General features: G+C 49.2%; 1 protein-coding gene across 1 annotated transcript; it reads right to left on the reverse strand.

The window, feature by feature from the left end:
- Positions 1-5195: 5195 nt before the first annotated feature.
- On the reverse strand, positions 5196-14757 carry Glul (glutamate-ammonia ligase). The gene is made up of 7 exons (XM_050135357.1): positions 14605-14757; positions 11843-12021; positions 10297-10458; positions 8510-8656; positions 7851-7978; positions 7493-7692; positions 5196-7007 (listed from the first exon to the last, which is right to left on the reverse strand). The coding sequence occupies exons 2-7, from the start codon at positions 12006-12008 to the stop codon at positions 6770-6772; spliced, it is 1041 nt and encodes a 346-aa protein (XP_049991314.1). The 5' UTR covers positions 12009-12021; positions 14605-14757; the 3' UTR covers positions 5196-6769.
- Positions 14758-15261: the final 504 nt, after the last annotated feature.

Consider the following 15261-nt stretch of genomic DNA (forward strand, 5'->3'; position numbering starts at 1 on the left):
TTTGCCTGTCTGAAACCCCTGATGGTCAAATAAAGAGCTGAACCTCCAACAATGAGGCAGGAGCAAGGATAGGCGGGGCTGGAGGGCAGAGAGGATAAACAAAAGGGGAAACCTGGGAAAAGGAGGAGGAAGGAGCAAGGAGAGAACAAGGAGAGGAGGATAACTAGGGGCCAGCCACCCAGGCACCTAGCCAGCCACGGAGTAAGAGCGAAAGTAAGATATACAGAAGTAAGAAAGGAAAAAGCCCAGAGGCAAAAAGTAGTCAGGATAATTTAAGAAAAACTGATTAGAAACAAGGTAAGAATAAGTCTCCGTGTGTATTTATTTGGCAGCTGGGTGGCAGCTCCCCCCCCCCCCCCCCCCCAGAAAAGCAAAAACAGCTAACAGGGTTATATCCCCACCCCCACCCACCCCGTTTACTTATTAAATCTTCCACAGTGTCTTGACTGCCTCTCTGGTTTAGCATCCGTAAGGCAGAATGATGGAGTCACAGGGAGGAGTTATCCTAAACTTTAACTGGAGGGCAGAGGCAGGGAGCCCTCAACACAGTTAGATACAGTGACTGAGTGTCCACTGAGTTCAAGCACGGGATCTGCCTCCGCAGCAGAGGAGCTAGCCAAGCCAAGCCAATGCAATTCCAAAACAACCCAAAGAACTTGCTGGGTGACAAGGCTCCCAGAAGAGCAAATCATAGAATGACAATTGGAAGTAGAATACTTCTGTCACGTGGGACTGAGCCACCATTCTCTTCCTTCGTTGGGAGCCACACTGCAGACGTGTCTGTTGATTGGACGTGAGGGAGGAGTTCGGAGCCTTGCTACTGGAATGGTTAGAATGTTGGGCATGGTAATACAGTCTGTACATTCCCAGCACTCAGGAGGCCAAGGCAGGAGGATTATTACAGATTTGAGTCCTGCCTGGGTGATATAGCAAAATCTTAAAATAAATTTTTTTGTTTGTTTGTTTTTTGAGACAGGGTTTCTCTGTAGCTTTGGAGCCTGTTTTGGAACTAGCTCTGTAGACCAGGCTGGCCTCGAACTCAGAGATCCACCAGCCTCTGCCTCCTGAGTGCTGGGATTAAAGGTGTGTCACAACCACCCGGCTTAAAATAAATTTTAAAAATTCAGTTTGTCTTTCCAGTTTTTCAACCCAGCCAATTTCTGAAAGATAAATTCCCAAGCCCCTTGCCTCCTTTTAAAGATGTTGTCTTGCCAGGCGGTGGTGGCGCACGCCTTTAATCCCAGCACTTGGGAGGCAGAGGCAGGCAGATCTCTGTGAGTTTAAGGCCAGCCTGGTCTAGAAGAGCTAGTTCCAGGACAGGAACCAAAAAGCTACGGAGAAACCCTGTCTCGAAAATCAAAAAATAAAATAAAATAAAGATGTTGTCTAGCCGGGAGGTGGTGGTGCACACCTTTAATGTTGTCTTGCCCGGAGGTGGTGGCACATACCTTTAATCCCAGCTCTGGGGAGGCAGAGACAGGCTTATTTTTGTGAGCTCAAGGACAGCCTGGTCTACAGAGCTAGTTCCAGGACAGGCTCCAAAACCTCAGAAACCCTGTCTCAAAAAACCCAAAAATAAAAATAAAAGATGCTGTCTCTTTGTTATTCCTTGGAAACTACAGCTCCCAGACTTCTCCTGGATTACCGTCACCTGTGTGCGTGCTGGCCGCGCCCAGGTGAAGGCCATTCCTCCCAGATAACCTTGCGCCCCCCGTTAAAAGCGAGGGTCCACGAGGTTTCGCTCTCTCTTGGCCCTTTTCCCCCTACCCTTGTGTGTCTGCACGTCCCACCCCTTGCTGTGTTCCCCTCTCCCCATTAAAGCGCACCCACGTGGGAGCCGCGTGTCCGTCTCTTCCTTTTTGCGTCTCGTCTATCCTGTGTTTGTCCACACACCCACGCCGCCGCCGTTTTAAAGGAATAATACTCTTGACGGGAGGGCTCCTAAATAGGATCAGTACTGGATATGTAATGTGTGCACATGTATGCTCTTACAAACTTGATGCTGTGTATATACTTCTGCATATGTGGACCGTGAGTTATCTTTATTCTTCACATATTTTCAGTACTTATACTTTTATGGCTGGTGATTAAGCCAAGGCTATAAAGTATAGAGGCTCTGGCTGCTCACTTTGTTGACAGTAGCAATTTACTTCAAGCCTTTGGGGGTTATATGAGGAATAGCCACTTTATACTAGTTATAACCCTTAAAGTAACATGAAGCTCACAATTTCATTCCAGCCAGAATGAAGAGCAGGCAGGCATTCTTTCCCTCCACACATGCTTACCCAGGCTGCAGCAGGGTCTTGACGTTTGAAGTGAAAAATAATGTGTTCAATTCTTTATCCAGCCCTGGACAACCAGGGCCTCATAGATTTGACAACCATCCAGGAGAGTTGTATGTAGGCTTAAAGCTCACAAAACTGACTGACCCTTAAACAGAAATCATTCCAAGAAGCAGTGTAGGCCACGTGACTGGTCTGGGGACACGGTGGTGAGCTAGGAAAGCAAGTCCCTGCTTACATGATGTTTGCAACGGAAAAGTCCTGAGCGAAGCATCCATTTTCTCTGGGTTAGCACGTTATTCTCTAGACTTTGCACCGTGCTGGAACGGGGGAAAGCAGTAGTTGGACTTGTGAAACTTAGGGTGAGCTATTTGGAGCGCCAGCACCAAGCATCAGGTCAGACTCATCGTCCGTCGGCGAGTGCTCCATCCTACCTAGACAGAGAGCCCTGACTTTCACATGGTAAGGAACTCCTGAAAACCCTGGTAACCTGAGATGCCTTTCAGCCCTTACTCGCTGACAGGATACTAATTCATGGTTTGTTTGTTTTTTTGTTTGTTTCTTTGCTTTTGTTTTCAGAAAGTGAATGTCTCAGGTAGCTCAGGCTGGCCTCAAGCTGGCTATGTAGTGGAGACCGACCCTAAAATGAACTTGTGATCCTCATCTGTTTCTGCTGAGCTTACAGGCATGCACCACCACACACCTGATTTCCATGGCTGCCTACTTGCTAGCAGCCTAGCTCCAGCTCTGGCCTGGGACTTCAGGATTAAAGTTTGTGAAGCATTTTGATCCAACACCTCACAGTACTGAGAGAACTGGGGCCTCACACTCTCCACGGAGCCAGAGCCATAGTCTGTCTCTTTAAAGGCTGAAGGCTTGGCAAACATTGTTTAATACAGCCCCTCATTCTGTTTAATCTATCACTGATAAAGTTATCGTGTAACTGCACCTGTTAAATGAGAAAAGAAAAGAAAAAAAAAAACCAAAAAACCTTAGAAATACAAGGGGATTGGACCATGACCTGGATGTCAAACCTAAGTCTAGCGTTCAGGGTGGAGGAAGGAAATCCCGATCCTATTAAGTTAGAATTCCTTTCCACGTCATCTTGAGGACTGGTTACAATCAAACGCGTCCTTCAGTTCACCTGGAGAGTGACCCAGTAAAAGGGAGCTACAGCTGGGAAGGGGAAGTAGAGGGAAGGGCTGTTACTTTTACCATGAAGACCAGAAAAATGCTAAGGCAGAGAAGGGCACTTTAAAAAAAAAATTATGTGTGTGAGTGTTAGCACGCATTTTACATGCCCAGCACCCAGGAAACCCAGAAAATGGGTACCAAATCTCCTGGGGATTGAAGTTGAGTGGTGGGCTGTCTGATCTCTGAACTGGGGTCCCCACAAGAGCATCAGGTGCTTTTACCTGATGAGTCTTCTCTCCAGCATCAGGGCTCTCAGTCACGCCAGGCTAACAGGTGGCAAACTGGGGCCATGCTCAGCAAACGACTAGATTGCTATCTACTCTGTAACATGAACAAGAGAACACTTGTCTGAGAAAACGGCCAGTTTAAGGAACCGTTGCAGCAGGCCTCTAACTCCTAACTCATACTACGTAGTAGTATGTACCACCCTTAAGTGAATACTGCCCATGACAGTAAATGTGCAACTCATAGTACTAGCCTGGCACATCTCTGAGACTAGCCTGGTCTACAAGAGCTCCAGGCCAGCCAGGCATACACAGCGGAGACCCTCAAAACCCAAACACACCAAGCAGAAACAGTGGAGCTAATATGCTAGTAGCCAGCCACCTTTTCCTATCTGGGCATGTGCGGAGCGCCGTGGTGAAGAGAGCTCCTTTTATTTTTAGCCTAGTGAGGAAAAGTGCTTAAATAACAACAGGGCAGACTGTCTGAGGGATTAGCTGGGCTTGGTGCCACACTGTGGGGACAGGATTAAGGCTCTCCGGACCCCTGGATTAGTGAGTTCCAAACTGGAACCTTCAGAGGTGTAAACACGGGAGGTTGGAATCGAGGCTCAGCGGTACACATCTGTAGTCTCGGCTGCTGAAGGTTTGGAGCCCAGGATTTTCAAACCAGGCTGGGGACCTCGAGACTCCAACTCACAACAAAGCAGGACAAAATGTCAAGAGAACTGAAAATTCACTGGCTAGTGCTGGGCCAATTAAAACCTAGGAAAAGCCAGTATGCCAGGAGCACACCAGCCTCCAGCAAGTTTACTGTGTAGGTGGCTCATGGCAGCTGGATCCAGGAAGTTCCCGACAACAGGGGCAGTAAGACAGTTTACCACACTTTTAAATAATCTGATGAACTGGGGCTGGCCCCAAGCCCTGGTTCGTGGACCAGGAAATCCTAGCATATCCAACCTGCAGGGGCACGTTGAGCCGTGGACAGTTGTGCAAGTGGCCAGGCCCAACATAAGCCGTGTTTAAAATGTTCCTTAGGTTTATGTGCAGCTTGCTTGCATGGATTCTGAAGCCTGCATTCTGCAGATGACAACACTGCTTTGAAATGTAAAACGATATAAAACAGGGAACTAGGGATTGCCAGGACTCAATAATCTATAAATCCTAGTTGGAAGCAGAATTGCAAGACAGAAGCCAGCCTGGTCTACCAGAGTGAACTCCAGGTCAGCAATGGGTTGCACTAAAACCCTGCCGAAAAAAAAAAGAAAAAAAAGAAAAAAGAAAAAAAAGAAAGAAATGAAACTAAGAACTCTCACTTTACCCCAGATTATAGGTACAAGAAAAAAACTGGCCAACGCTCGACTCCATCTTAAAAACTAAAAAGCAGATAAACAAGACAGAACCACCTCCTCCTCTTTCGGCAGGAAAGACCAAAATATTGCACGTTGGTTTTTTTTTTTTTTTCTTCCCCAACCACAAAGAAACAAGTCAGAGGAAATCTTATAAACGTTAGGTTGATTTATAAGTACTGCTCTGGCAGCAACAGCCTGTTTACAATGAGGAGTTATCTAACTGAACATACTGTACATGGCAATTAGAAGTCGTCACGGCAAGAGAAAACCACAGGCAGCCAGCCTGCTGCGGATGGCACACAAGCAACCAAGCACAGCAGGGCAAGCTGGGGTGGAGGTGGGGTATGTTTATTATAAAAGGAAAAAACAAAACTCCATAGAATTCTTAAGGAGGGAAGGAATATTCTGCTGGGAGAGAAGACACTAAAATACAACATGACAAACGTTTTAACTCCAGGCCTGTCCTCAGTTCCTCCCAGAGCAAACTGGAAGGAGACACTGATGTAAACAGGCAGTTCTGCAACGTTAGAAACCCTACCCTACAGAGCTGATTAAAAGCTGAACTTGTTTTGCTTTACAAAATATATCAAAAGGCCTGCTTTAGTGACATGCTAGTCCCATCGAGAAATAATCCCCACCCACCCCCACCCCCCGTCAGTAACAATGTTCAAGTTGACCAGCCAACTCATACCTCTAACTCGTGTGTGGATATATATGCATCTTAGCCTAAGCATGGGATCAGGTGGTGGCAAACACTGGCATCCCACCTGCTACCTGTCCAGCATCTGCTCCTGCAGAGTGGGCAGGGAAACCCTATGTAGTAATGAAGAAGCCGAGCCCCAGACAACCAGCATTCCTGGTACTTCATCCCCATCCCTGCTCAAGAGATCCTTCCTTCCAACCAAGCTCTTCACTTAAACTTGGCAAACCCAGGGATGAGGGTGGTTTTCTCAATTAGAAAGACACATATATCCACACATCCATATATATAACTTTTTTGTTTTTACATTTAAATATAAAAATACTACTTTTCTTTGTTATAAATGGAGGACCAAGAACTAAGGACCTTCTCTTCTGTTACAGCAGGGCTGTCCTGTCCATCAGGCGACACACTGAGCTGTCTTCATGGAGGGCATAAACTCCCCTAAGCAAGGGAAACACGGTACAAGGGAGCACCCTCCAACTGCTCCTCACCTAACTTCCACTGGGAACAGAAAGTCGGTTTTACCGGAAGAACTAACAGCTCTCCACCAACAGGGAATCGTCAACGCAAGCAGTGGACCCGTGCTTTCAACTATCCTGAAGAAAAATTCCTCCTCTCACAAATATACCCGCTCTGTGACAGCCATGCCTACTGGACATGCATTCCTGATGAGATGAAGCAGTGGTTACCTTCCCTTCCCCTCCCCCTCCCCCACTAAAAAGCTAGATAGAAAAACAAAGATGAGGGTTGGGTGTGTAGAGATTAAGAACTTGACCCCTCTATTCTGACCAATGAAAGCAAGATTAACTGGGCATGAGGAATAAAAAGACCTTGATATTCCATCCTTTGAGTTACAGTGGGGGCAGAGCTGGGACAGGAAAGAGTTGGAGTGGGATGATTAGGAAGGGCTCAGGATCATTCAAAGCCTAGTCCACTTAGTTCTTGTATTGGAACGGCTCATCGCCAGTCTCGTTGAGAACGCAAGTGCGGACAATGGCCTCTGTCACGGCAAAGGGGTCACAAGTTGGCAGAAGGGCGACGGTCTTCAAAGTAGCCCCTCTTCTCCTGGCCGACAGTCCGGGGAATGCGGATGCTGGCACTGCGGTTGGCAACGCCAGCAGAAAAGTCGTTGATGTTGGAGGTTTCATGGAATCCAGTCAGGCGCCGGGCATTGTCCAGGCCCCCCTTGGGATCGTAGGCACGAATGTGGTACTGGTGCCGCTTGCTTAGTTTCTCAATGGCCTCCTCGATGTACCTAGTGGAAGCGGTAAAGATGAGTGTCTTGACTGTCACTAGAAACCTGACCTTCAATCAAGGGCAGGGGCAGATATGAACCCAGAAAGAAATCAACAAGTACTCCGTTGCAGGCTGCGTCTGTCTGCCTTGTGACCCGAGTCTCGGTGTCTCAGACCAGTCCTTAACATGCAGTACAGATGATCTGCTGGATGGGAAGACCACCATCACCTGCCTCTTCCCACCGCTAAGAATTAAGTTACCCACTTGCTTGTATTTTTACTCAAGACTTTCAAATGCCCGAACCCACGTGACAACTTTTCCATATCACAGCTGTAATTCTATTCCTAGGAGTATCACTTCTCCAACAGGTACAATGACAGACTTACGACAAATATGGAGAGTGACACGTACAGCCGTGTGAGGAATCCAACTTTCCCAACCCTAACAAAGCCCCTCCACGCCATGAGGATAAAAATAAAGACGGATCCAGAGGAAGGCACTCACTTCAGACCGTTCTCCTCCCGCATGGCCTTGGTGCTAAAGTTGGTATGGCAGCCGGCACCGTTCCAGTTCCCAGGGATGGGCTTGGGATCAAAGGTTGCTATCACCCCAAAGTCTTCACATACACGATGCAAGATGAAACGGGCCACCCAGAGATGATCTCCCATGCGGATTCCTTCACAGGGTCCTATTTGGAATTCCCACTAGAAAGAAAGCGTTGACCTTTAGAATAAGCCCGTTCAAGCTCCAAGCTTGTTCTACTACCTCTACCATGAACCACTCTTAAGTTACCCTTGCTAGCCAAAGTCCCCACGTGCCAAGTCTTCAGAGGGGAGGAAAGTGACAGAATAGTGCCATTTACCTGGGCAGGCATGACCTCGGCATTTGTTCCTGTAATCTTGACTCCAGCATACAAGCAGGCCCGGTAGTGAGCCTCCACGATGTCCCTGCCATAGGCTTTGTCTGCTCCCACACCACAGTAGTATGGACCTGAAGGAGAATCAAGACCCACACTCAGGGAAGAGTCAGAGAATCCATAAACCCCCAAAGCCAGAAAATTCGAAGGTTCTACCCTTGTTTCCAGAGCCACTTAGTCCTGCCTTCACCTGCAGGGGGGGAAAGGCATTGCCTCTGCCACAGCCTCAGCAGAGCCGCTGCCCACTCTGAACGGTTTCTCTCACACTTCGTGTGTACACGCATGTGCAGTCTGGCCAGAGGATAAACTGAGGGGGTCATTCCTTGCCATCTATCTAACCATAGTGGGTCTCAGGGATAAGACTTGGGCTGTCAAGCCTGGTGGCAAGCACCGCTACCCACTGAACCATCCCCCCCCCCCCCAGTCACTTTAGATTCTAACTACCTCTGGATGTAAGGGATGCAAGGGCAGTCCACCATTAGTTCCCACTGCCTGTCTGCGTGTTTTCTGATTCGGGAGTTGCTCCTGTCTCTAGAGAAGGGGGTTTTTCCTGGACGTAAGAACTTAGGGGAGGAAGCTTTTCTTTCTCACCCAGGTGAACTTACCTTGGGGCCCAGGGAAGCCATTGGAAGGCCAACCAAAAGGGTGTCCGTCTGTTCCCATGAGAGTATATTCCTGCTCCATTCCAAACCAGGGGTGCTGGTTGCTCACCATGTCCATTATCCGTTTACAGGTGTGTCTTAGATTGGTCTCTAGAATAAAGCATCAGCGTGCTATATATAAGGAGTGGTGCCCTCGTAACCTCTCACACAACTGAAGTCATCACAGGCTGGACTGACCCAGGCCCAGCCACTGTGTGCTATCACCGAGGGAGATGGAAGAAGCGGTAATTGCAAATTTGCAGGAAAAGGCTGTGAGACTCTTTATAATTAAAGTCAGCTATGAAAATCTCATGGGAATGGAGCGAGAGCAAAACAAGAGTTCGCCCTATCTGCATGCTGGCCACGTTCCAAGCACCACACGCCAGACACTAACACCCTCTGTTCACAAGACAGCTGCTTCTAGTTGTCAAATGGATTCCCTGGTTTCTCAGGCACTTAAGGCCAGATCTGTCATTTTATTGAGAATAATTTGTCCATTAGGCATCCATTGCAGGTGAGTTTAAGTGCTCAGTTACACAGTATTGTCTGGTACAAAGAGAGAGAGAGAGAGAGAGACAGGGAGAGAGGCGAGTAACTGGAAACCATTCCCAAGCTAGGAAATCGTGAACCATTTAAGCGCGTCTGTGGGGAGTACCAGCAGTCTTCCATTTTCTCAGATGAGAACACGAAGCCCCAGAGGTGTCAGGTGACACGCCCAGGTTAAAGGCAAGCAGCAGAGCCAGGAACCCCATGTCTACCACGCTCAGGGTGCACGCCCTTTACCAAGAATATTTCCTTTCAAAACAGAGGCCCTGAAGGTGTAGGGCTACCAAGGCAGGGCTGGAAGAGACTTTGCGGAAGTGAAGTCTTTTTTAAGAAATGATGTAAAAACTGAGTAGGGACAACATGGCACAAACACAACTCCACGCATGCAGGTGGAGTAAGCCTCACGGAAAGACAACTTCTCCGGGAACCCCAGTGCTCACAGTCGTGGGCAGACAGCATCAATATGCTGTCTTGAGAACAGTACTCCAGATGATGCGCACGTAATAATTCATTTGATCTTGCAAATGGCTTTGAGACAGACTTTATCTTAAAAAGGATCAGCAGCTGCCACACAACCCTGGCAACCTGAGTTCCACCTCCAGAACCCAGATACAGGCAGAAGAGAACCGATTCCATGAGTTGTCAGTTGACTCCCACACCCCCGGCACGGTGTGCCCTCCCCTCAAGCACAAAACCACGCACAACTCAGCAAAAACAGAAACACAGGGGAAAAGTATGCCAAGGGCACTGGCAATAAACAGCAGATCTGGTATTTAAACCAAAACTCTTCCGAACTATTAAGTGTGGAATACAGGTTCTTTTTTTTTTTTTTTTTATTTTTTGGGTGGAGTGTTCTATAGATGTCGGTTAAGTCCATTTGCTTCATTACCTCCAATGATTCTCCCAATTCTCTACTAGGTTTCTGTCTGATTGACCTGGGAATACAGGTTCTTAAATGTACACGCAGGTCAAGACTCACTGGGGACACCTATCAGCTAACAAATGGAAGAAGAGTTCCACCGTTTATGCAACCAATACAAGGGACCATGAAAGGGTGGACCACACTTGTTTTTCAGCAGGAGAGTTCAGGGTATGATGGACATTCAACTAGCCTTAGATTCTTAAAATACTTTCCAAAGGACAGTCCCTGCCTTTTCAGAAATCACAAGACCGGACTAGGACAGCCACACCCACCCCATACACACCTGCAGGCTTCCGGTTGTACTTGAAAACTTCACAGAACACCAACTTGTTGGGCTCTTTGCGGAAGGGGTCCCGGAACATGGCGACCGGCCTGAGATACATGTCACTGTTGGAGCCCTCAGACTGAAAGGTACTAGAGCCGTCGAAATTCCACTCGGGTAATTCTGGGCCAAATAAAGAGAAATTAATTTTTTTTTAATTATTATGTATACAATATTCTGTCTGTGTGTATGCCTGCAGGTCAGAAGAGGGCACCAGACCCCATTACAGATGGCTGTAAGCCACCATGTGGTTGCTGGGAATTAAACTCGGGACCTTTGGAAGAGCAGGCAATGCTCTTAACCTCTGAGCCATCTCTCTATCCCCGAGAAATTAATTTTTAAGGAGACGCATTCATTTTTTATTGTATGGGTATTTTGCTTGCATGGATATATGTGCTGGTGTGTGTGCACCTGGAGCCTGCAGAAGTCACAAGAGGGACACACACATACACAGGCAAAACACATACACAGGCAAAACATTCATTCATACAAAGTAAGTTTCTTTAGTTTCTTTTGCCTCTTACAGATGAGGCAAAGGCTGGGTCCCTACCACGCTTCCTATCGCTACTGTTTTAATGGCTGGTTTCTCTCTCCAGTTCTTGAAGGCAGAGACCAAATTCTGCTAAGTGCCAAGTGCACGATACATGCTGTCTCCTAGTCACTCAGACAGCACCATCTCTAGAAGAGGAACTCATCCTACACTAGGTAGGTGACAGCTGCCCAGCCCCTTCCCTGAAAAACAAAGGGTTTCTATGTCTAAGAGTCCTCACTGTACTGGAACTTGCTTTGCAGACCAGGCTGACCTCAAACTCACACAGGCCCACCTGCTTCTACATCCTGAGTGCTGTGATTAAAGGCGTGCACCACCAGGCCATTTAAAAGCTTTTAAAACACCCCCAACTAAAAACAAACGGCCAGACCAAGAAAAACTTCTTTGGAGTATGTGCTTTGCAACACAGCACTCTAAAAGGGTCTGTTAACAATGGTTCTCAACCTGGGGCTCACAATCCTTTGAGAGTCGTCTAAATCTTTTCACAGGGGTCTCTTAAGACCATCTGAAACCACAGACATTTATGTTATGATTCTTAACAATAGTGAAATTACAGTTAAGAAGTTAGCAGTGGTTGGGGGGGGGTCACCAGCACATGAGGAATTGTATTAAAATGTCAAAGCATTAGAAGGTTGAGAACCACGGCTCTATAAACTACACAGCATACATATCCCAGTTACAACGGTTCCTTCAAACTAGGTTCCTGGGTTTGGCCAGGTTAGAGGTACTCCAACCTCCCACCCCCTACAAATATGACCCAATATTTTCCTTCGGTGTACCAGCACACACGCGATTTCTAGCTAAATAAAGGTCTCCATTGTTGCTATGACTCCAGACTGCTCAGCAGCTTACGGGTAACTGACTGAGGTCTCAAGAGCCCTGCTTTTGAAAGGCTTTGCCAACAAAAACAGAAGGAAGGCCAACTCTCAGGCTGCTCGTCCACGTCCAGGTGCTCACCTTCGACACACTTGGGCTCGCAGTCCAGGGTGCGGGTCTTGCAGCGCAGCCCTTCGCCGGTCCCATCAACCCAGATATACATGGCTTGGACTTTCTCACCCTGGGGCAGGGACATGTACATTTGCTTGATGCTTTTGTTCAGGTGGGAACTTGCTGAGGTGGCCATGGTGGAAGGTGTTCTGGGGAAGACAAAAAGCATTTTATTAACATCTACCCCGAAGAGGGTCTCCCGGCAGGAATGAGGATCAGAGCGTGTGGCTGATTTCTCCTTTGGAAGTCCACACACTAAAGGGTGCAGTATTCGCTCTGCTTTCAAGAATTAACGTTTATAATTAGACAAACATCATCCCCCTCAGGGTGGGCTAGTTAAGGGATTTTAATATCCCTCGACTTTGAGAAAGGTGACAGGAGGGCACAATAAGATGACAAAAAGTTCATTAATAGGATGTCTTATTCCACCCAACACAACAATAAATTACTGCCATAAAGAACTACGTAATTGACATTGGTTTAACGGACATACACCTCCCCCCCACACACACACCTCCTAAGTTCCTGCATTTAGATTATTTGAGACAAAAATCTCACTGTGTAGCCCTGGAACTTGCTGTGCACACCGGGACAGCTTCCAACTCAGAGATCTGCCAGCCTCAGCTTCCTGAATGCTAGGATCAAATAAAGGTGTGCTGCCCCCATGCCTTGACTCCATAGTTAGATTTAAAGATAAAACAAGGGGACTAAGATTTAAAAGGCTAACATTCCTGGGAGGAAATTAGCAAAAGATCCGTACTATTTGCCATCATCAGGGTGGTAAAGAGGAAAGCCATAGTCCAAGGACCACACCACTGGTTTTACTTTTTTTTTTTTTTTTTTTTTTTGAGACAGCGAGTCTCTACCTTGCCCTGGATGTCCTGGTACTGACTATGTAGACCATGGGTCTATCATAGAGATCCACCCGTGTCTGCCTCCGTAGCCCTGGGATTAAAGGTGTGTTCCTCCAGGCCAGGTCTCAATTGCTGACTTTTCGCTGGCTTGACAGAAAGTCATTAGTCCACAGACAACTCTGACTTCAATGTAAAAACGACCATATTTGAAGATATCACTAGATAGTATGTTTTGGTAAGTAGAAATTTCCCAGTTCAAATGACGATGTGGGGGAAAATCTGCTCTAAGAATCTGAAGCTACAAAACCAGCTTCAACACAAGAGGAAATGTCCCTCCTCCCTAATCGCCCAGGATGGCTGGAAAGGGAACATATTGTTCTCCAATGACTTGGGCAACTTTCTGAAGTACAGTGGCAAAGTTTCTACGGGCAACTGTCCATGTTTGCCCAAGTGAAAACAACTGCTTCTCCCTCCAAAAGCCTCACCCTTCCCCTGGGGAACAGAAGAAGCTCCGTGGTCAAGTCCTACACAGAACTAAAACCTCTGCCTACACCACCCTTAGAGACCAGGATTGCGATTCTACACGGCCTTGGGTTACACATCCAACATTAATCAAATGTTAGGTGAACCTGGCTTCCTCCTCCAGTTCTTCTTCGAGACCAGCTGGGTGCCAGCTACCTAGTATATGTTGTACCGACTGGCGCCAAGTTCACATGGAATGGGTTCCTAAGGTCTGAGTAGTTTCTGCTGTCGCCAGATGTACCGGGGTCCTGTCCCTGCCCTTTTACTCACCCCAGCCACAGAGTATTAATTGTACGGTTGGGGTTGCCCTCTCTAGCCCTCCTCTTTTTAGAGCTGTGTTCGTGCCTCTCCTCCGACTCGGTATCTCGCTGGTCCAAGCAACGGAGCTTTCTGGGCGAGGGCGATGGAGTGGGGGACCCAGAGCGTTCGGAGGGGGAGGTGGAGGAATAAGTAGGCTGGTGGGATTTAACCCGCGATCTCTCCCCGGCGTTCACAGAGTAGGCAACGAAGCCAAAGCAATTGCCAGGGGACTCTGAGGATCGAGAACCTCCATCTTCATCATCTTCTATCGAGGGTTTCCTTGAGGATTTGCGGCTGGGGGAGGATCCCCGCTTCCCGCCCCCGGAGGAGTTGGGGTAATCCACTTTGAGAGCAGCCCTTTCCCACTGAAATGTCCGGAAAGTCGGCGCCCCGACCCTCGGGCCCGCGTTGACTCAAGGCCTCTCCCAGGGGGCCATAACCCGAGAGGGCAGAGGCCGGGTGGAGAGAGTGGGGCGACCGCGGGAGGCACCGCGCGCCGCTGCTGCCTCCTCCCGGCCCGGTCTCTCCACCGCGGAGCCCTCCCACCACACCAGGGTCCTGGCTCTCCATTGTTCGGTCACACGGTAAAGCAGCCAGGACCCCTGCGTTGGGGAAGCCGGCAAGCGGCGCCACCACTCGAGACCACCGGCCTCAATCAGACCACCCACAGCGCAACGGCGCCCTCCAAAACCGCGCCGCCCAGGAAGAGAGGATCTAGGCGCCTGAGCCCACCTAAGGCGTGAGTGCACTCCCGCAGGGACCACCCGGTCTCACGATCCGGAGCCTCCGCCAACCCCGGGACGCCCGCCTCCCGGGGCGGCGCCTCAGGCTGCAAGTGGAGAGCAGATCAAAACAACCCGCGACCCCGCCCTTCCCGGAGCCTGGCCCGGAGCTCGCCCCACAGCAGCCCAGCAGAACCCGTCCGGCCGCACGCTACAAACACGCGGGAAGCACGAGCGCAGCATCCCCGGCCCCATAGCTGCGGCCAGGAGATGGGAGATAGAGTGCGGGTATTACAGCCCGGGCCACCGTGCAATGCACTCTCCGTGAGCTTACCTTAGTGGTGGCCGGCGGGATGATGGATGGGGTGGACAGGCCACGAGAGCGAGGCGAAGAGTGCGGAGAGGAGATCGGTGTGGGACTCAGTCGGTGCTCTCAACTCCCATTCTCGGCTCTGCAGGGACCCAGCCCGCTCAGTACTTTTTATTGGCAGTTCGGGCCCGCCCCCGGCGCTCTGATTGGCTGGCGTCGGCCAGGAAATCCGCGCCAATCAGCTGCTGTGCGCCGGGGGCTCGAGGCCATTGGCCGAGTAGCTTTGCGGGAATCGCGGGGTGGAGCGAGCGAGCCCGAGAAGAAAGAAAGAGAAAGGGAAGTGGGGGAGGGGAGACAGCGGCGGTCGAGGAGGGCTGGGGGCCGAAGGTGCTGGAATCTTTTGCAGGCTCCATTCTTTAGCGACCTCTGGACCCTCCGACCCGGGCTTAGGCTTTTTCGGAGTCACTCGGGGTTTGGCTCTTGCTGCCTAACGGTGCAAAGATTTTCGAAGAGAGTTGCTGGTGAAAATCCAGAACCGAATTTTTACCCTTTGTTGTGCGAGATCTGGGGGAGGTGGGTTGGGGAGTTGGACCCTGATCAGGCCTGGAGAGAGACACTGTTCCAAAGCCTAGACGAGTCTATCCTTCTGGCTTGCTGAGTGGGTTTGGGGAAGTGGTTGAA

The sequence above is a fragment of the Alexandromys fortis genome, unplaced genomic scaffold (genome assembly GCF_014885135.2).
Source record: "Alexandromys fortis isolate MF-2015 unplaced genomic scaffold, M_Fortis_MF-2015_v1.1 scaffold_21, whole genome shotgun sequence".
NCBI lineage: Eukaryota > Metazoa > Chordata > Mammalia > Rodentia > Cricetidae > Alexandromys > Alexandromys fortis.